This window comes from Panthera leo, chromosome E2 (genome assembly GCF_018350215.1).
Source record: "Panthera leo isolate Ple1 chromosome E2, P.leo_Ple1_pat1.1, whole genome shotgun sequence".
In the NCBI taxonomy this organism is placed as follows: domain Eukaryota; kingdom Metazoa; phylum Chordata; class Mammalia; order Carnivora; family Felidae; genus Panthera; species Panthera leo.
Genome location: NC_056693.1, coordinates 57,320,010 through 57,343,018, shown reverse-complemented (window position 1 = coordinate 57,343,018; position 23,009 = coordinate 57,320,010). Strand labels below are relative to the sequence as shown.

Below are 23,009 nucleotides of genomic sequence, written 5' to 3'. Positions count from 1 at the left end.
AGGTTTTCAGCAACCCCCACCCGAGGTGGATGAATAATGGAGTCACGAGAAGGAACAGGAAAGCAACCATCGAAGGCTCCCTTCCCAGCTGCCCTGATGCCCAGGGGAAAGGCCCGCGGTCAGGGGCATGCCCCACGGGCTTCTGGGCTCCCCAAGCCCCTTCTCCAGGAAGCAAGCCTGTAAGGTGCAGAGGCTCTCGCCCACCACCGGGGACGCAGCTGACTTCTCCTCATTTCCAACTAATTCCAGCTCAGGCTTTCAGAACTCCCACTGTTCACATGTTTGATTATTTTCTGATCCTTTCTAGAAAGGACATGATAACAACAACAACAACAACAAAGACGTAGGAAGTGCTTCCGGAAAACAGGGCAAACCCACAACACAGGACGGAGACCCGCCCCCTGGCTGAAGCACAGCCCCTGGGCACGGCTGCTCTGGGTTTCACCTTCTGGAGACCCGATCTGGCCCTTGCAGGGAGGGCCTGGCTCTGTGAACGCTGAAGAAGGGGCTAGGCAAACCTGGAAACACCACGTTCACACTAAAGGAAAAAACAAAGACGCGATGTCACCCCAGGAAAGTGAGAAGGAAAGACGCTGGCCGTCACCTGCACCGCGTCCGCGTCCTGCACAGACCGCGGGAAGCCACACACCGGAGGCACGGGGACTCCCACCCCAGCGCGGCGCTAGGGGGCGCTGGAGCACCGCGTGCTGCGCCTTCAGTCCCACTTTCAAAATCTCGTCTCTAAAAGCACGAATACAAACAGAGGGTGCCACCAAAGCAACGTTCTGCCTTCAGAAGGACGCGCGGAAATAGAAGATCAGGCTCTGAGAGAAAAAATAAAGCTACGAGGCAGCGATCGATGAGCACCCTGCCGCGTGTGCACGGTACTCGGTTTCCCAAGGCAGTGAGACACCGGCGAGCCAGCTCCCAGAACCACCGCCAGCCGACGGGCATCAAGCCAAGCCTCGCCGGGTGAGAGGACAGAACCAGGCACAGCTACCAAGAGGCTGAGAGACACGACGTCTTCTCCTCCCTCAGCATCCAACCCAGCAAGGCTGAATTTGGGAGAGAGGAGGAAAGACGAAGGACTAACAAACTCGTTTGTTTCGAGAGTGACGAAGTCTGAATTTCCTCTCTAGTGGACGTGAGGGGGTGCCGGACTGGGCAACTGGTAGCGTTCTGCCAGCTCCAAAGGCATCCCCTGGATCGAACAAGGACAAAGCAGCAGGGGTGTGGAAATGTCCCCAGGCTAATCATTGCGACCACATGGATGAACCCTGAAAACCATGCTGAGTAAAAGTCAGGCACGAAGGGCCACGTGCTGTATGATTCCACTCCTGTGAAATGTCTAGAAGAGGCCAATCTCTAGAGACAGAAAGCAGACTGTGACTGCCAAGGGTTCACGGGAACGGGAAATGAGAAGTCGCTGCTAATGGATCCGGGGTTTCTTTCTGGTGAAATGCTCTGACATGGACTGTGCTGATGGTTGCACAACTCCAGGCACACACCAAAAACCACTGAAATGTACTCGTACTGAAATGGGTGAATTCTATGGGATGTGAATTAGATCTGAACAAAGTAAAAAAGAACGTCAGTGCCTGCCTAAAAGACTCTAATTTCTTCACTAAACTATACTGATCAGGCCTGCTAGGTGACGGAGGCTCAGTGATGGCTACTGAACAGTCACAGCACACTTTCAACTCTACAAAGTGGTGAGCAGAGAGGACACTGTTCGGGCCGTCGAGGCACAACAGGAATTTCGTTGACTTAACCATATGCACTGAGGACCAGCTACCTACACAGAGCTGTGTCAGATCAGAATAAACTGAGTAAGACAGACACAGGGTTCAGGACAGCACCACATTTACAGTTCTGTCACAGCACAAGTGAACTGCAAGCTGCACTGAGAGCTACGGAGGGCAAAAGCAGACAAAGAGGGAGGCAGAGAAGGGCTTGCTGCCCAAAGCACTGGGCTGCAGCAGAACCCTGCTTTACCTTCCTGGGGCCGAGGGATCCCGAGAAGGGGACAAAAGGACAAACTGTTACAAAGCCACTCCCATGGGCGGTGCCCTCTTCCTAGGATTCTAGCATCCAAATGCTGCAATATCGTGTCAGTTTCACATGGTTTGTGTGTTTCACGTGACTACTAAAGTCCATCAGAAGATCACCGTGCACCTTCCAAAGCAGGATCTGTGACGGGCTGGCCGCGTATTCCTTCAGAGCTTTCATGGAGATTCTGAGCTAAAACTTGTTCCCACCAAATCTATTTCCAAAATTAGAAAATATGATTCATCTAACAGAAATCCATTTCGTACCAACTTCCCAGTCCTATATCTGCATTAGGTACTTTACACAATGGCAGTTAAATTTTAACTTACTTTGCTCTAAACTAATACTAAACAGCAAGATAAAAGAGCCCTCATTATACAGTAACTTCTACCTAGAATTTTTATCACATGGAAAAAAGCTGATAAATTATTAGGGGGTGAATTTAGCTCCAGTAGAAAAGTTCAAGATTCCACCATTTTCATTCTCATTACCATCACCTAGCTGCTAATCTAGGGAGGAAGGAACAGGGTTGGTGGGGAGACACAAGGCAGGGAGGAAGAGAGAACAGAGAACAAAAAAGAGAGAACAGAGAAGAAAAGGGAAAACAAGCAAAACACCAACAAACAAGACACCAGAACAGCAGTGCTCCCTCTGCTGGGGCCAAGGGTGAGTGCGGACAGGCTGCAGGGAGGGGAGGTCTGGGGAGCCACTGCAAGGGCAGAAAAGTACCTTAACCGCTGACGTGATTACGTTAAGTGGGCACATTTGTTGAGACTCATCATGTATACTTTAAATGGGTGACATTCCCTGCACATAAATTATGCCCCCATAAAGGTTTTTTTTTAATGAACAGGAGCCAAGTTAAACTCATCTTCGTATTGCCGGCAGTCAATGCAGTACTTGGCATACAGTAGGTGCTCAAAAAAGCTTTGCTGAACAAATCATTTCAAGAAGAGGAGGAAGAGATCCCCACTCTCCCACCCCAATTATAAGTTCTTGGGATAAGGAATGACAGCCTCTCCAACCTCCACAACAACAGGAAACTTCCCACATGTCAGTGCCACCAAATCACCCCGTTTGCTCTGACTGGTTTTTATTCTTCGGTTCTTAAGATCACAAGAGATGTTCCAGCCAGAAGCACAATTTTCACGTTTAAATATAATCTTTAGGGGGGCGGCGTCTGGGTGACTCAGGCGGTTGAGCATCCAACTTTCGATTTCAGCTCAGGTCATGATCTCATGGTTTCTGGGTTCAAGCCCCATGTCAGGCTCTGCACTGACAGCACAGAGCCTGCTTGGGATCCCCCCACACACATACAAAAGAAATACACACACACACACACACACATACACACACTTTAAATGTAATCTTGAGGGATACCTAGGTGGTTTAGTCAGTTGAGCAGACTCTTGGTTTCAGCTCAGGTCATGATCTCACAGTTCGTGGGATCAAGTCCCACGTTGGGCCCTGCACTGTCAGCAAGGAGGCTGCTTGGGATTCTCTCTCCCCCTCTATCTCTGCCCCTCGCCAGCTCACTCGCCCTCTCTCTTTCAAAATAAATAAACTTTAAAAGCTAAATAAACGTAATCTTTAAATATAACCAAGATATAACCTTTCATTTTTAAATATATAGTTAAACATAATCAAGACAATCTGAATTAAGCTTTACAGAAAACTTATTAGGAGCGTACTTGTTTTGGCCTAGAGGAAAATCATTCACAATTACCACATGGTCTCCCAAACTAAAGAAAAATCGACTTTCACATTGTAAATCTAGAAGGGAAAAGGGGGGTAGAAAAAACCATGAGTGTGATTAGAAAGTATGGGGGCAGGTCAACCTTTTAAAAATCCATTTTCATTCCCTACCACCCCCCTACTATCCTTGCCTACCAAGAAAGTCACCTGTGTCCAGTGTGGAGAGGGCACTCTCCTAGTCTTTACTGTCCCCCTCTATTTTTGGCTTAAACTTTTTTTTTTTTAAACATATTTTACTAAGAACCACCTATTTGCAGTCAGACCCACTTCTCTGTCATAAATACGACTCATGTTCTTGTGCATAAAAAATTCTTTCCTTTTAAACTGATGCACGAGAAAGTTAACACAACTGAGAATACCAAGTGCTGGTGAGGCTCCGGAAGAAGGGGGATCCTCACGGTTGCTGGTGGAGACAGAAAATGACACAGCTACTTTGGAGAGGCTGGCCGTTTTCTATAAAACAAAACACACCGCTGACCACATGACCCAACAATTCCACTTCTAGGTATTTTACTCACAAAAGTGAAAATCTACGTCCACCAAAGACTTGCACATAAGCGCATACCCTAGCTTCGTTCCTAACAAACACTGGAACAAAACCGTGCACCAAGAGGTGAAGAGAGAGGGGTGCCTGGGGGGCTCAGTCGGTTAAGCGTCCGACTCTTGATCTCAGCTCAGGTCATGATCCCAGGGTCGTGGGATGGAGCCCCACATCGGGCTCCACCCTGAGCTGAGCGGCGAGCCTGCTGGGGGTTCTTTCTCTCCCCCTCTCTCTGCCCTTCCCCTGCTCGCTCACTCTCTCAAAATAAATAAATAATTACGTTAAAAAAAAAGGAACTGTGTTACTTCCATAATGAAATACTACTCAGCACTGAAAAGGAGCAGACTCTTACCCACAGTACGGATGAATCTGAAAGTGCTGTGTAGAACGAAAGAAGCCAGAGAGAGGAGCACACTCCGTGTAATTCCACAGGAACAAAATCCTACAAAAGGGGATATGCCCAGAGTGACAGAAAGCACATCAGCAGTCACCCACTGTGGGGCAGAGACTCATGGCAAAGGGGCATGAGGGAACTTTTTGGACAACAGATGGACTGTGGTAACAGTTACCCTGGCATAGACGTGTCAGACCTCAATCTGAAAATTTAAAATCGGTACATGTATTCTATGAAATTACACCCCAAAATGGTTAATGTTTTAAAATTGGTGCAGAATTAACCAACGCCCGTCTACAAATGAGGTGGATGAGGCAGCTGCACTGCAGAAGCAACTCTTGGAGCGCCTGGGGGGGCTCAGTCGCTTGAGCGTCTGACTCCTGATTTCGGCTCGGGTCACGGTCTCACAGTTCCTGAGTTCAAGCCCTGCACTGGGCTCTACCCTGCTTGGGATTCTCTCTCTCTGCCCCCACCTCTTGCTCGCGCGTGCTCTCTCTTTCCCTCTCTCTCTCAAAATAAACTTTTAAAACACTAAACCAGAATCAAATAAGTAAAAGCAGCTCTTGAAGACCAAGGACCACAGTAGTAATCCTTCACTTACATTAAGCAGATTCTTAAATACTCTGCTAACATCCACACGCTGAGATGTGCTTTAAGATTTCGTGTTCCTGGGTCCCAAGACTCTTACCAGTAGTGCCCAGCACCACCTACGATCCTGGGCATGACACCTGTAACCTGCTGCCTGGTGTCGCCATAAGGGTGCCCACTCCCGGAGTTGCCCAAGCACTAGACCAGAGACTGTTCCAGCCCGGCACGGCCTTTCTAACTGCCTAGATCCCCCAACCGCCTACTCAAACCCCACGCCACACACAGGCAGTTGCTGCCAGTAACACTGAATCAGACCTCGGGTGTTTCATTAAACAGAGTGCTACACGGGCAGAAACTTGCACACGCATCTGTTCTACAGGGTTTTTCACTTAATGGAACATGCTGGAACCAAACCAACAGAGGCTCAGCTACCGAAGGCCACCTGCCAAAAAGGAGCGTGCATCACTAAACCAGAACTTTAAGTCAAAACACATTTGGAAAAAAGCAGTGTGACTACATAAACAATTTTCTTCTAATCTGCTGCCCACTGCCAATGGTTTCCTAAATACCTTGCAAGATCCAGAGCTGCCCAACTTACACCCCACAGCCCACACACCCACAGGGAGCAAGTTGAGAACGCTCCCCTTCAGGAGTCGCTCTGCTTGTTAATGAAAACCAAAGTTACTTAGAAGAGTCGGTCCAAGCAGTAAAAGCTGCAAAATTACGATCTGCTGAAAACAAGAGAAAGCAAAACCGGGTGCTGACAGCTAAGGCCGGGCCGAGCCCCCTGAGGAAGCAGTCCGCTGCTCGCTTTTTCGGCTTCACTTTCACCTAATGATCTGCCGAAAACAAAGACCGCAACTATGCAGAAACAGCTTCCTTTACCAGCCAAAATAACAGATTGCGCTCCATTCCTGAATTACGTTTGTAAGTTGGCTGTTATGATTAAAAATCTTTTATTAGAAAAAAACAAAACCTGAGACTTCGCGAAGTCTGCCCTATAGTAAATATGTGCAGCTCGAAACTTGAATCTCCTGGAAAAGTATTTCACCCAACTGGCTCACAATGCTGTTTTCCATGCGGAACACCAACCACTGGTGGGGCTCACCTGGCAGGGGAGCGGGGTCAGCTGTGCAGGACAAAGGCCTGCGGAAGTGGTTCTCAGCCCCAAGCTACCCCTAGAATCGTCTGAGGACCCTCGGGCCTTCCCTGCAAAACTCCAGGGTTCAGTGGGGGCAAGCAGGGAGCCCAGGCTTCACTCAACATGCTAAACGCTTTGTGTCCTCGTGACGTGCGGTTAGGGTTCTGGACCCGGCGTGGAGGGCGCTCCCACGGTCACTCCAGGCAGCCGAGGAGTCGGGAAACTAAGACAGCACGAGGGAAGGCCAGGCGAGCACAGCTACCTCGCCACTCAGTTATGCCCCCAAACCAGACAGAAGCAACCAGGAAACCAGCTGAAGTGATCACTTTGTGAAAGGACCCTCTGCTTGACCAACAACACGCAGGGCATCTGTTTTTAAAACGGGAACTCTTAGTGCTTTCAAGGGTTTACTGATCACTAACAACTTACCGGCAAACCACGAAGCTAAATGTCAATCAGAAGAGAAACTGTCATGCAAGTAAACTGGAAACAATTTGATAAAAAAATTCCATTCCCAGGTAACTTTTCGACCCGTCTTTTCCACAAAGACCATTCTTTTATAACTGAGCTCATTTCCCATTTGCTCTTAACTGAAATCTAACACTCACCTGCAACACTCTGCTTTTTCAGAAACGACCTCCCATCCAGCACCCTTTCACACCCTCCAGCGAGTCTGTCTCTCCATCACGCACCCGATGTGTCAACACTGTGGGCTCTCTCTCACACACACACTCTTTCCGCGGGTGGCTCCCACCCCCTGCAGGTCCGGACTCGGCTCCGGCCACCCCTCCTCCCCACCCCCCGCCTATCCACGCCTGTCCCCGTCCCGCAGGCAGCTCTGTTCCCCGCCTCGAACCGTGCTGCTGAGGCCCCGACTCCCATCCTCTCCCGGCCGCTCGGTCAAGCTCCAGGCCCACTTCCCGGGCTGCCGGCCCTTCTTTCAAGCTCTGGTTTCTACTTCCAAGCTCTGGTTTCGCCTTCAATGCCAAAGGCCCGTTATTTTCTCAAAACCAGCTCCTACACGAACGCCAACGGCGGACTTCATGGTTCTGCCAACCTCCCAGAAGAGAAACCTTGAAGATTATCTTAAATTATGTACCTTTCCATCCCAAATTTCTGGGACAATCTCAACAAAGTATCAAAATGTTCAGAAAGCTTTATCTGGCAAGAACAAGGGCAACTACATGAAGAGAAAGAAGTATTCTGATTAACTGACCCCTATCGACATCCCACGACTGAGACCCAGAGAACAGGATCTCCATGAATCAAAGGCAGGAGTAGCACCTTTCTGAACATACACCGCACCTCAATAATAAGATTATTGGGGCACCTGGGGGGCTCAGTCGGTCGAGCATCTGACTTCGGCTCAGGGCATGATCTCACGGTTCGTGGGTTCGAGCCCCGCATCGGGCTCTGTGCTTCCAGCTCGGAGCCTGGAGCCTGTTTCCGATTCTGTCTCTCCCTCTCTCTCTGCCCCTCCCCCACTTGTACTCTGTCTCTCTCTCGAAAGTGAACATTAAAAATAATTGATACACAGATGTCACTTTATCATTACATTCTTTCTTAAAGACAGGGATTTCTAACTGTTATTTGGGGGGAGTAGACCCCCGAGAACACAGTCCACTCCCTGAAGAATGCACACACGGAGGAAGTGACAGACCTGGAACAGGAGAGGAGGAAGGAGTGGTGCTCCCGGATGGGACTGTAACGGACTCTGCAGCCATCCTCCAAATGTCCATTGTCCTCCTCCCCTGCCGCTTAGTGGTCACCCAGTCCAGAAGGCTGATACACACCCACTCCCAGCTCTAGATGGGAGGCCCGACCTGGCATGCCACCCACCCTCCCTGCCCACAGCACCCGGTTCAAGGGTGACCCAGAAGGCACAAACCCCAAGACACAGCCAAGAATTCTGGATCACACGTCCACTCTCGTGTTCTGGTTGATGTGGAATAGGCTGGACATACACAGGAAGCCTACAACCGCTGTGACTATTTTCTCATTCGGAGGAAAACTAGTCTTAGGAAAATGCTGACACAACAGAAGTGAAAAGAAACCAGGTCCTCAAAGATATCACTGAATTGATTAATCAACCAACCTTGAAGCGTGATCTACCTCTGGGATTTCTGGTTCCATGAGCCAATAAATCTCTAGTTTATGCTGTAAGCCAATTAGAACTGGCCTTTCTTTGACTTGTTCTCAAAAGCATCCTACCTAAGACAGGAATGAAGCGCACAATAAAGGACATAAAAAGGCTTGTTCCAAGTTCAGTGGCAGCAACCAAGGGACTCAGAGAAAGTAAGGTCACCCCAAAAGCCAAAATCAGGTTGCTCAGAAACGCAGGCCCTACTGTCTGCCCACAGGATGCCCTCCGCCTGCCTCCCCATTTGCCAAAATCCTATTTCACTGTCAAGGCTGTTCATCCCTCCCTTCCCTCACCCTCTGAATTACTGCTGCAGAGCCTCGCACGTGCGCCTCCCAAGCACTGAGCACGTAAGTACACGGCTCAGGACGTGCCTGGCAGTTTCCCACACCTCGGTTACAGGCTTAGTCACCCACTACCTACACAGGGTAAGAACGCCAGTTATCTTCCTGAACATCTGTAGCAACAGCTAAAATAGTTGGCCTTCACCAAACATTAATCAGCTGATTGACAAATACTTTATGAAAAGATCTTTCTCAATCTTTCCCAAGTAGTTCACACATAGAACTGGCTTCTGATCAAACTGGTACAAAGTTTAAAAATCCAAACATGAAAAAACTTCACGTTTGGGGCGCCCAGGTGGTTCGGTCAACAGAGTGTCCAACTCCGGATTTCAGCTCAGGTTGTGATCATGGAATAGAGCCCCACACTGGGCTCCACGCAGAGTGCGAAGGCTGCTTGGGATTCTCTCTCTCTCTCCCTCTGCCCCTCTCCCCCTGCTCGCACACACGTGTTCTCTGTCTCTCTCTCTCATAAAAATAAAAATATAATAAAAAACTTCTTATTTTCAGGGCACCTGGCTGGCGCAGTCACTACAGCATGACATTCTTGATCTCAGGGTCGTGAGTTTGAGCCCCATGTTGGGTGTAGAGATCACTTAAAAATAAAATTTTGAAAAAAAAGCCCTTCATGTTTTAAATTCCCACTAATTACTTAATATTACTTAGCAAAATATATCTTCTCCTCTACCCCCCAAATAACCAATGAATTAAATGTATCTTTCAGTTTACTTTAATGCTTTAATTAGTTCTGGGAAATAAGGTAATTCACAACCAGACACAGCTAAAAAATGTATCCAAAAAATGTCCATCACTGTTTTTAGTATGTGTAAAATATAATTTGTGAATACACCACAGTACTTAAAAATAACATTGAGGAAAAAGTTTAATAATGGAGAATACTCACAAGTGGGGGAGAAAAAAAAAAAACCTTCACTCAACAACATATAGTATAATCCTATTTCATTAAAGAAGAAAGTGCATTATTATTATTACATACGTTGCAACAAAGCTGCCTGGTTCCCTCTGCATCCCATTTCAACTGGTCACCCAAAGCCTTATTCGGCCCCCAGGGCCTTTTGTGCTGCTCAGCTGGTCATGGGAGCACCCAACTGCCCCTTCCTGCCTCCAGGCTCAGCCTCCAAACCACATGTGGCCACCACGGCACTTTCTCCAAAATGGGAATCTGATTTTGGTCCCCAGGAGCAGCCTATCACAACCGTTCAGGACAAAAAGCCCCAGCAGAGCACGTAAGAGCTCAGCGCCTGGCACTCATCTACCTTCCCAGACTCACGGGCCAAGGCTCCCCACAGCCCAGCACGGCAGTTCTCTCCGTGCACGCTGCTGTGCATGCTGGGCCTCTCGCATCCGGGGCCTTCTCTGGCCTGGATGACTTCTCACATCATAGAACACAGTTCCAGAGTCTCAGCTTTACCAACTATTTTCCCGAAAAACCTGCTGAGTTACACACTCTTGATTGTAACAGCTGATTAGCCTCTATCTTACATGCAACTGTGAACTTCCTCAACATATGGACTGGGCTACATCTCTCATTAATTTGTACATCAATATATACTCACTGAGCACTGATCATGTTCTAAGCCCTGGAGATGCATCAATGAACAAAACAAACAAATCTCTGCCCTCATGAAACTTATGCTCAGCTCTGACATACAGTTAGGCTCTCCACCTGGGAAGCTGTTGGCTCTGTGGCTCTCGAATTGGGAGAGTTAACGGCACTGGCTCTGACGGGATCAGAGGATCACTGCCACGGCCTACGAACAGGGCATGGGAAAGCTGTGCCAAAAGCACTGTATTTGCATCAGTAACTGCCTTTTGATCTATCTCAGGACTACATTTACTGAGAAACAACCCAGAGAATTAAACAAAATACCTTATGATCTGATATACAGATCAGTCGCCTGGATTCAAGGAACTACACAAGAGAGATAAAGAAAGCCATGAAGACCCTTAAAAGAAGCTCAGGTCGCCTGTGCATATTTTTTTTTTTTTTTTTTAAGCAAAGTCTACACCCAACGAGGGGCTTGAACTCACACCCCAAGACCAAGAGTCACGTGTTCACTGATGGAGCCAGCCAGGCACCCCGCCCCCTCATTCTTAATGCAAAAATTACAACCGATCAGAACACTTCATGAGCAGCCCATCCTTCTATTCAGGACTGGCACTAAAAGGTATTTCCACCAAGGACGAATTTGTCCCTCGCCGTTCTGCACGCTGCAGTGCTAATCTTCATGCCCAGAACGAGAGACCCCACAACAAACCCATAAGCAGTCTTGAATGTACTGAACGTACCGGTCATTTCCTCCAAGTGGCCCCTCTGTCAAGTAACTTACCCACTGCACACACCGCAAAGGCAAGACCCCATACTGGCAGTGGAGGTGCTGGAGGAGAACCAGACCTCAAAAAGGCCTTCCTGTGCCACCAGGTCACCCCCGGGATCCTTACTCTTACTTCAGAGCACCTGAGAGAGCTCGAGTTAGACAACCGACCTGTGCTGTTCTCCTCTGCCAGGCAGGGCCCCGTCTGGGCACGGGGCCCACACGGGGCCCGGAAGGCTACAGGCCTCCACGAACAGCTGACTGACCCTCGGGGGAAAGACAGGGCATCTACAGAACCAAAGTCCACGGGGCCTCAAAGCTCACCAGGCACACTGCATGCAAGGCAGCCCTTTCCTTTTTCATAGGAAACTGAAGGACTGACGAAGCTAACTCAACCCTACGTTCCCACCCAAAAAGAAATCAACGTCCAAGAAACAAAATGATAGTGTACTTTACTTTCTGTCCACCTTAAAAAGAAAAGAAGTCCATCTGTTCAACTTGTGCCAGAGGCTAAGAGGCAAACTCCAAACTCAGCTGTGGTAATTGTTTCCAAAACTAGTCAATGCTACGATATTGCTACAGTGTCACCGTGTGGAGTCAGCTAAGCTTCCAGCCAAAACTACTGCAGAGACTACTGCCAATTATATATATATACACACACACACACACACACACACATATATATACATATATGTATACATATACATATATACACATATATATACATATATAGGTGTGTGTGCGTGTGTATATAAATATAAAAGCTATCTCCTACCTCTTATCTCCTTCTCATTTACCTCTAGTCCCAGAAAAGTAAATGTACGTTCCTGACCCTCAACTCATACCATATAGCCGTGGCACGTAAAAGGCAGGAGTTCGATAAGGAGAGGGAAGGAGCGGTAATTATGCTCGCACGTCTGTGGAAAAATGGAGGCAAGAATTTCCTCTACGGACAAATCCATGACCGGCAGCAAAAAGGATGGCAAGAATTTCTGATGGCAGACTGGCTTAATGCTGTACACACAGCCTCAGACAAAATTTGACTACGACCAGACCTGAGAACAAATGAGAAAGTTCATCCCAATTCACTGGGACATCAGATGGTCACGGCTGAAATGAGCCGTGGTGGAGTCTGGGCCGCTTCCACCCCGTCCCCTACATCCCATCCACGATGCAGAGCACAGGGGTCAGCAGCGGTGTGCCTCTATGGCTTTGGAGAGTGTATTTGTACTCAGATTACTTCTCCGTAACTGTGTTTTGCAACTAACACACCCCATCCAGGTCCTGGCACACAGCAAGAGCTGGATAAATGCTGAAAAGGAACGAATCAGGAATCTCATTCTGAAGACCCAATGGGACAGATCTTCAAAGTGGCAAAATTTTCAGGCGTCTCGTGCTGCTTCTGTCCCCACAATCCATTCTACTCAGTGCTAAAATTAGATCTTATCACCTCTCACAGTGGTACATACATGTATTTTGGTTGTTGTTCACACTCAACCTAGACTGGATAAATTATTTTATCCAAAATATGATTTAGCTAATCCTATTCATGGCAACGTGCTCGATGGGTTACGTGAAACAAACGGGAAACAAAGCCACGTGGAGGCTCTGAAACCTGAGCCGAGCTGCTGCGATACCCTGGGGGGGAGCTGTCCTACACCCAGATTTAGAGGCCTGCCCACAAGGAGCCCCAGCAAGTAGGTCTGGATGGCCATCAGGCGATTCTGACAGAAGACTAGGACCAAGGGTCCCAACCTAAGAAATACTATCCTATAGGGGCGCCTGGGTGGCTCAGTTAGGCATCCGACTTCTGCTCGGGTCGTTATCTCGGGGTTCGTGAGTTTGTGCCCCGCGTCGGGCTCTGTGCTGACAGCTCGGAGCCCGGAGCCTGGAGCCTGGAGCCTGCTTCGGATTCTGTGACTCCCTGTCTCTGCCCCTCCTTTGCCCACACTCTGTCTCTCTCTCTCTCTCAAATATAAGTAAATGTTAACACGAAAGAAAAAAATACTATCATATAAAATGATTCCAAATTTCTAAAATCTCCTATAAAAAAGACTGAAGAGGGGCACCTGGGCAGCTCAGTCGGTTGAGTGTCCAACTTCAGCTCCGGGCATGACCTCACAGTCGGTGAGTGTCAGACTCGCTGCTGTCAGCACGGAGCCACCTTGGGATCCTCTGTCCTTTCTCTGCCCCTCCCCACTCGCACGCGCACGCTCCTTCTCAAGAATAAAAACATTAAAAAAAAAAAAAAAGGACTGAAGAAAAGCATTTCAAAGTAGTAACCTCAGAAGTCACCTCCGGGTCATGGGATATCGTGAGGGACATGTTCTTCTTACACTTTATTTCCTAAGACCGCAATGAAGAAACAAATGTTTGTTTTTAAAGGTGCCCTCCCAAAACTAAAGGGAATAATGTCCCCACATGGCCTTCCTAACACTCCATCCAATCATCACTGAGGACACCCAAAAGCTCTTCGCCTTGCATTAATCCGCCTCAGATGTCCCCAGAAGAATGCCCTGCTTTTCCCCCTCCAAGTTCTGGGGGTCAAGATGCTCGGGGTGCTGACGTGAGCACAGAGTACGCTCCCGGATCTGGGCGACAGCCGGAAGAGGGACACGTCTGACAGCCGGGAAGTCAAACACCTGGCCCCCCGAGGCCGTCGCCACGGGCAAGGCTGGCACAGAGCGGTGCCACCACTTACTAAAACCCGCGGTTTTGTTCCGAAATCCCGTGGGTTCTCACAGACCCGCACCTGCTCACAAGACCCACGGTGTCCGTGGCTCGGCCTCTCTCAGGGTCCCTCACCTCGCCTCTGACTCCGGCCCCGCCTGTTCCCCCCACACAGCACCGCAGCCACATACCTCTTCCGGGTCCCCACACGTGCCTCAGGTTTTGGGGCTCTGCTCCTCCGCCCGCCGCCTCCCGGATGCCCTTGTCCTCGTGCTCCTCTGCCCAAATGTCACCTTTTCCGAAGAGACATCCTCCCAGCCTCCCCTGACGCTCAGCCTCGCTCTCTTCCCGTTCAATCCATCTTATACCTAAATACCTTCTAAATCACGCCGCTGCTCTACCCTGCACTCTCCCCGAACAAGAATCCAAGATCCCTCCGGCCTCACCTCGTGGCCCCCGTGATCTCGTTACGACGCGTCTACCCCGCGCAGGGCGGTCACAGCGTGAGCCCACGAGGCAACTCGATCACGTGCTTCCACGGCCAAACGCCGCACGGCCCCCTCCTTCCACATTTTTCTCAGCGTCAAGACGTTAACATTCAGGACACCCTACAAGGTTGGGCAGACCCCTGGAGGCCTCTCCTCTCCCTACGTGGGCTTTCTCCGGGTCCTCTTAACTGCCCTCGACTCGCTCCAGCCACGGGGCCGGTACACCCGCAGCTTGCACGGTCCCCAGCTGTGCATCTCGGCCGAGGCACCCCTTCCAGGGAAACTCTTCCCCGACCCTCCCGGGCGCCCCCTTCCTCCGGGACACACTTCGCAGTCTGGAACGACACAGCCATTGCTGTGATTACCTGACCAGCGACCGTCTCCCTCACCAGACAGTAAGCTCCCTGGTAGGAGGGACAATGCCCGCTTTTGCCCATCACCCCATCCTCAGTGCCTGGTACACAGTAGCCACTCAATAACCACTTGCTGAGTGAACGAACGCAAGTTCTTGGCAATGTTCTTCACGCTTCTGTTGCAGGAACTACCACCGCAAATCAGGGTTCGCCAATGAGCCTGTTTCTCTCCCCCCTCCCACTCCGTGAACTTCTAAAGCACAGCAACTCGCTCTTCGGCTCTACGTTCCTAATGCCCAGGCGCCAAAAATTGTGCTTTGAACAATCACAAAAGATACAAAGTCCTTTATATGTGGTTCTGAATACAAGTGTCTGATAGCCTACAAATTAATTCCAACTGAAGCAGAAGGCTACCCTTGGAAGACCTGATCTCGCGTTTTATTAGAATCAGAAGTGGTGGAATGCCGTCGTCTCCGGGGAGAGGGACCCGAGGTGGGCAAGGGGACGGTGCTTCATCGTCTGCCGTTGTAGCACGTTGATTATAAAACAAGGGGGGAGGAGGAGAAAACCCGATTTCTGGAGAAGGCAGGAAAATCCAAGTTAATTACCGGCGCCCCCACTATTCACTCAGGCTGATGACCACTGTCTCCAGATAAGGAAAGCTTCATCCTCTCAATAACCTTCTCTAGTGAAGAGGGGACCAAGAGACAAGAATCTGAATTTGAGTCAGACTTCTTTTCACCGTATAAAAACTGGATGGCACGGCTGCTATAACTAAGGGGTTGAATTCTTCAAAAAGCCATTTCTTTAAAAAAAAAAAAAAAAAAAAAGTCTTTGGACATTTTATTACTCAGAAATCTCTAGAGCATTTCCACAGTTCTCAGTATACTTTAACGTCTAGAGTATCTGCTCCGTTCCCTGGCTAAAACAGGTAAAACGAAGAAAACTTACTATGCTCGAAGATGCCTTCAAAAATTTTAAAAACAAGGTTTGCTCCAAAAAGTTCAGCTCAGTGGCCATGTGGTTCGAGCAGACTGTATTACGTACAATGAACAACAGAATCGCAGAAACGCCCCGCGGGAAAAGGGGCGGAAGACGTATATCAAACTGAGCATTAAAGGCCAGAGAGAAAGAGCATGACTTCAACTTTGCACATTAAATACTTCTGGGTCGTTGGCATGTTTTAGAAAGAGCACATCTGTACTATGTGTTTCAAAATAAAATCAATAAGGACACACCCCACACAAAATTTAGCAACTGGTAACATACTAGCAACTCTTCGTAAGATCACAGTCTTGAATCATTTCCATTTTTATTTCACTCATTCATCCATTCTATCAACTTTCACTTAGGAGCTGCTCCTGCGAGGTCACTATGTGAAGCATTACACCTTTATCAGTCTCTTGCAGGAAAGCAGTTTGGCAAAGCAGAAAAAACAGAGGATTCAGAAGTCCAACGACCCGCTGGCAAGCCCCCAGGGATGCACGTGGCAGCCACGTGACCTCAAGTCCCAAGCTGCGTGGGTCTCACTTTTTCATCTGTGAAACGGTGATGACAACACACTGCAGAATGGCTGTAAGGCTCAAACAAGCCATGCACTTTACAAACCATGACACTTACACATTGCACAACACTCAAGTGCCAATCACTGCAATTTTAATGTTTTGTAATTAATAAGTTCTTCCGCGTCCAATTATCAGATCTACCCAGAAGGTCTACTTCCGGCCTCAAATAAATATACACATAATGACAGCCATCTAAGTGGAATTACTACTTAAGATATCAAGGGACATATTTGACAACACTGGGCAAGAATCTCAAAAAAACTCTGGAATTAAATTTCACTGTCAAATTCTCTTCCATTTCCCCGAAAGCTTCAACAGGTCCTGTCAAAAGGAAAAAGATTATGACGTTCAGAAAGAACAGGGAGTGCACACATTTTAACGACGCAAGACGAAAGTCTCTCGACAGAGGCACTGCTTCACTCCGCTAGTTATAAAATGTCTACAGTGGAAGAAAGCCCCCCCAAAAACCACTAGAAATCCTCTTGACAATTATTAGAATACCAAATACATTCACAAGTTAATTGGTCCTAACTAAATTTAAATGAATGCAATAAAATTTAAAAGGCACCCCTTTTAACCAGAGCAAAGGAAGGGCATCACCGTGTTTACATGCAGACCCATCGGGCCAAAGGGCAACTCAAAATGTTCTACGGAGTCATCTGCAATGTTCTTGAACAGTTCCTATGTCACAAGGGCCATGGCTTGCAAATATAACGTATACAGACGTCTAGCTTTACTTAATGCATTTTACAACATGAGTATTTATGACATGTACTCGCAGTAATGGTAAACGACTATGTTTGTGGACAGTGAGCAGAACTCAATTGAGACACTGGTTGAAAAGCCATCCCCACCACTTCCAGCACAACCAGCAGGTCCCCTCTTAGAATGACAGCTCCAGGGGGTGCACTGTTCATGGCACTCTGCACTCCCCACCCTGCCAGCAATTTGCATACAGTACACAGAGATGAAAAAAATTTCTTCCTCATAAAATAAGGATAAGGAAAACAAAATCTGCCACTGTCATATATGATAAGTAAGGGTGAAAGAAAGAGGCAACTAGATGTAAAAATCAAATGCCCAAGGTGCAAGAGCGGGGAGCCCAGACTGTCCACCAGGAGGCGCCTCCACTTGTAACGCACCAGTGGTAAGAAGGAGAGTTTGATGTCCCACCAGCCGACACCAAAAACATAAACTGAGAATTGATCTGAAGACTGGCAACCACTAAAGCCGCAGACAAAGCCCACAAGGAGGGGCCTGAGGGTCACAAGAGCAGACGGCATCGGCGCGTGGACACTTGGCGGCAGGCGCTGGGCGAAGGCTAAGCGCACGCTGTCATCTAACAAATCTCCAGGAGGCCAGAAAAGGAAACTGTAGGAAAACGTAATAGGCACTAATCCCCTTTGCATCACCTTACTCTCCCAGCCCTAAACCACACCTCCACCTCTCTCGATTCCCGGGAGAGGGCAACAGGAGAACCGCACGTGTCAAGACAGAGGGCAGAATGGAGTTACTGGCCCAGAGCTTCTGGCTTCTCAGGTCTTCTGCTGGGATGGGGTCACGGCTGAGGAGCTTTCAAACAGACAGAAACAGCCAGCTCGCAAAAAGCATACATTTCGAAGACACCACATCTAGGGTTACGACAGATTCTACAATGTCTAATCCTTGAAACAAATACTATGAGCATAACCCACGGGCCACCTTTATGTTGCCCACACTAGTTCTTAATCCAGGCTGCAGTGACAGAAACGGTCACAAAAAGACCTTCGGGGAGATCTCTTCAACAAACGGGCAAACTGCAATCCAAGCACATGTAAGTCTTTGGAAACGAACATCGACACTGCTGAAGTGGCACTAAAGTGACAAACGACAGTAATCCAATGGCCCCAGGCCAATTAATTCCATTGCAAACAGATTTATCTGTTTTGTGCCCAGTGGTTCTCGCTCGGGAAGCAGTAAATAGAAATGCAGCCGCCTAATTACAAATCCAAAAGCGAGCTCTTCCTACAATTTCTCATACCTCAGTGTGCGAGCAGCAAAGTAACAAGTGTCCTCGACAACCACCTTTCATGATCCTCTTGAAAAACCAGATCTATTAACAGCAAAAACTCACACGACAGATCAGTACAAACGCAAAAACGAACAAAAACTTAGCCTTGATGTGGCTGATAATTCAAACACAGATGACACAACTTTTCCCAAGTTCCTGAATATCATACACGGGCAGAGAAAACGTGCAACAGGTTTGGCATGAGACGATCACTACACTTTGTAACCCTTTCCTCCTGTAAGTTTTCCCACGTCGAGCAATATCCACATAAAAGTGCGCTGGAATGCATGTCCTAACGTTTGCTCTAGAGAGGAATTTGAAACGAGGCAGGTTGGCTTAGCGCTCACTGCAATTTCGGTAAACTGTGGTCCCACCAAGACGGACCCAAGTGCCCGACGCACCTCGTCTGCACTGCCGCTCGGTATGTCACTGAAGCGACCGTCATTTCACCAACTTGAAACCTATCTGGTCGCAGAACAGGTTTGAGTTTCTGCTGTCGCTGTGCAAAGGAAAATTAGCATCTCCAAATATCCTGTATTTCAAATAATTGTCTTTGCTTCAGCTGCCTCACTACGAGGTTCCAGTAAAAACGTATCTTTTGAGAAATACTAATACAGCGGTCAGTTATAAACAGATAGATATGCCACCACACGGGGACACTCCTCCATATGCTGTAAAGTGTGGATCCAAGAAATTCCATGATGTAAAATGTGGGGCCCCATCACTGCCAGGTAATGCAAAGACCGGAGTGAGCCTGCTTCAGGGCACCAGGACAGGAAGCCACGTGATATCCAAATAAAGTGTAGAAGGCATTACCAGGGGGGATTTCACGACAACGACCACAAACCCACAAACGATTCCTGGTTTAAGGAAGGACTGGTCAGTTCACACTAATTACCCCAAATCATTTCATCAGACAACAAATACTCACAAATTAAGAGATGTACTTACACTGCCATTGTCAAAGTTCATCCTTTATATCTGTTAAAATGTTGAAAACTATTGGCATTAGAAATGTTTCCAAGTTTTCCACTGGTTCACCTCAATCCAGGGAACAGGGTTCAACAATCATATGGAAATAGAATATAATCTATATAAATTTTCAAAATTGTAAGCATAACAATCCAATTTTATTTTATTTTTTCAAGTTTATTTATTTATTTTGAGAGAGACAGAATGAGCAGGACAGGGGCAGAGAGGGGGGACAGAGGATCCGAGAAGCGGGCTCTGTGCTGACAGCAGAGAGCACAATGTGGGACTCGAGCCCACAAACTGCGAGATCATGACCTGAGCCGAAGTCCGACACTTAACCGACTGAGCCACCCAGGTGCCCCAACAACCCAATTTTAATATAAAACCCTTACTGTTAACTTGTGGTTGTCATTCCCAATTGTACACAAGTAACATGCATCTCATGATGCTTAACACATGGTAAGTGATCGGTATCTGTTGAATTAATGAGTGAATGACCAGTGTCTCTGCAGGGCTCTTAGGACAGAAGGTCTAATAAAACAAATTTATTAAGATGCTCAGCCTGGGGTGCCTGGGAGGCTCAGTGGGTTAAACGTCCGACTCTTGATTTTGGCTCAGGTCATGATCTCACGGTTTCGTGGGACTGAGCTCCAAGGCGGGCTCTGTGCAGACAGCACCAGCCTGACTGGGATTCTCTCTCCCTCTCTTGTCTGGCCCTCCCCTGCTTGTGCACGTGCTCTCACTCCTGCTTTCGCTCTGTCTCTTCCAAAATAAATAAAATTAAAAAAAAAAAAAAAAAAGTTCAGCCTGATGCAAGCAGGATACAATTACCAAATCCTGTCACATTATTTCATTACTTGTTTTCATTACTATTCTTTGAAAAAGACTATGAGAAATCAAACTATTCTTTTGCTACCTTCTCCATGCTAGAACTTAAAAGCACTCAAATTATACTTAAAAATAAACGTATTAAAAGAATAACCTCAAAGAGTTGTAACATTTATGTTCAACTGACTTTCGCCACTGCGGTTTTCTAAAAATGGGTATAGGCAATATTGTTTGAAACGTGAATACTAGGACAATGAATGTAGATGAAATTACAATTGAGTTTATATATCGTCACGGCTAGTTATTTAAATCAGTTTTGCATTGTAACTGGTGCTTATGACAATGGACTGAATTAGGGGTGCCTGTAGTGCACGCAACTCTTGATCTCAAGTGTGTGAGTTTGAGCCCCACGGTTAAGCATAGAAATTACTTAAAAAAATAAAATCTTGAAAAAAAAATAATAGAATGAATTATGGCGAAACATGCCTTCACTTCAAAACCACTATGAATACCTTACACGTTAGTTTACAATGAATCTTGTACCTGTTCATACTAATTTTAACAATGAGCTATTCATGTTTGTATTTAAGTTGAGAAAAAGGCAAATGTCAAACCTCTTAAGAAAACAAAAATCTTTCAATTACACATTTGTAAAAAATTACTCAAATGCTAAGCCCCCCTTTTTTTTGCAAAGAACCACCGGAAATACTCACAAAGTAGATGAACAAGTGAACAAGAAGTTAAAGGGAGAAACTTCTGCAAACTAAAGTATCAAAAATTTGACAACATTCCAGCCTCCTGTGAGATCTCATTTAAGAAAAAAAAAAAAAAAAAAAAAAGTTTTCGCGTTTTAAATTTCAGGATAGGCATTAATCTCAACAGCTATTATTAAAATCGACTTCATTTCCAAAGGTGGAGAGACACCCAACAAGTTCGCAGAGGCGATCTACCGGCCACCAGTTTTCCCAGTAGCTACTTTGTTTCACTTTCCCACATTTCAATACCAAAGCACACTGGGACGGTATAAGGTGCAGAAATTTCTAGGGATTAGAGGTCAAAAAACCAGCGGTCTAAAGCAAGCCTGAAAGATAATACCACAGGAGCAACTGTAATACCCAGAGTCATTGAAAATTGGGGGGGGGGGGGGGGGGTCAACTCTACACGTACACCTCCCCAAAAGAGAAAAAGGTGCGTCTCACTGTTTCCCTCCACGATGGGATCATTATAAATGGTCCCTAAACTTCGGCTGGCGCTGTGACACGGCACGTCAGCGTCAGCCAGGCTGAGATGGGTTCATGCAAAAGATGTCACTCAGATGAAGTAAAAAGTACGGTCCTGGGGACTTGATTTCCACTTTCCTTTGCAACAGTAACCGAAGGCTGTTCCCCAGTGACTCGCGTCCACAAACCAGAGAACCAGCAAGCCCCCCGCGGTCAATCAAACTGAGGAAGCGACCTTTGGGGGCACGGGGGCAGCGGGGCACCCCCACGCCTTGGGGTCCCGCTCCGCGCCCAGAGGTGACCCGAGTGCCTGGAGAGCCCCGCCGCGCCGGGGCCTCTCGAAGCCCCCCGGCTGCCTCTCCCGGGGCGCCCAGGGCGCCCCCCCCCCACCACCTCCGCACCCCCGGCTCCCCCGCGGTCTGCCCGGAGGTTAACCCCTTCGCGACCCCCGCGGGCGGCTCGGCGCCCCTCCCCGCTGCTCCCCGAAGGCGGGCCCCTGCTGGCTCCGCGCGGGGCGGCGGCGGGCGGCCGGGGCGCGGCGGCGGCGGGAGGCCGGGGCCTAGTCCGGGGCAGCGTGTCCCGGCGCCCTCCCCCACTCCCACACGCTCGCTCCGGGCAGGGCGCGCCCGCCCGCCCCGGGGCCGCCCGCCGCGGCTCGGGGCCGCTCCCGCCCAGGGCGCGGGCCGGCAGCTACCTGCGGGTTGCGGAGGGCCATGGCGGCCCGTTTCAATGAGCCTCGGCGCTCGTCCGACTCCTCACGCTGCTTCCCCCGCCGCCGCCATCTTCTCGCCCGCACATACACACTCGCATCGGCCGCCGCGCCTGCGCACTGGCCGCGCGCCGCGGGGCGCGGGGCGGCCGGGCGCGCCGGGCGCCTGGTGCGCATGCGCGGCCGACAGGTGGGCGTGCGCGGCGGGAGCGGGCCTGGTGGACTCCGAGCCCGCGCCCCTTCGCGGTGCGGGCCGGGGGGCCGCGCGCTGGGGGCTCCGGCCGCGGTCCCGGAAGGAGAAAGGGCGAGGGACGGGGGTAATGATGCCACAGCGCCCAGCCGGCCCGGGCCTCTCACCTGCTGGCGGGCCTCCGGGGTGCTGGGCGTGACTCGGGACGTCCGGAGCCCGGAGCCGCGACCTGCGGTCGGCCCCGGGCGCCGAACCCCAAGGTCTCCCTGGGCCGGGGTCCCCCAAATGAGCGCCGAGGGCCCGGGAGGAGCCTCCCCTGCTCGTGGTGATAACAGTTCCGTGCGTTCATTCATTTATTCACTGTTCATCCCACAAACGTTGCCTGAGCGCCCACTCTGGGCCACGCCTATTGCCAGGCAGTGGCGAAGACTGAAACGCACACGTAAAGCGCTTAGCATTGGGGCCTGGCACCTGGTGAGCGCTCAGTCAGTGTTGCCCGGTACACACATGCAGACAAATCGACTTTGGGGGCACGGATTCCAGAAACAGTGAGCCCCCTACCAGGCCACGCACTTAACCGTCTGGTTGGGCCTCCCTTTCTAGGTGAGTGATTTCAGACCTGTTACTTCCCTTTCTAAACCTTTCTGTTTTCCTCACCTGTAAAGGAGACTCCTACAAT

General features: G+C 49.0%; 1 protein-coding gene across 3 annotated transcripts in view; it reads right to left on the bottom strand.

Moving 5' to 3' along the window:
• USP10 (ubiquitin specific peptidase 10) overlaps positions 1-22,698 on the bottom strand; it is a 69,192-nt gene extending 46,494 nt beyond the window's left edge. For 2 of the 3 annotated variants that reach the window (XM_042920561.1, XM_042920562.1), the window contains exon 1: positions 22,498-22,698. In XM_042920561.1, the coding sequence (XP_042776495.1) occupies positions 22,498-22,683 (186 nt within the window). In that variant the 5' untranslated portion in view covers positions 22,684-22,698. Of the gene's footprint in view, positions 1-22,125; positions 22,241-22,497 lie in introns of those variants that run through there. The other variant, XM_042920564.1, reaches the window with a different exon arrangement.
• Between the last annotated feature and the right edge of the window lie 311 nt (positions 22,699-23,009).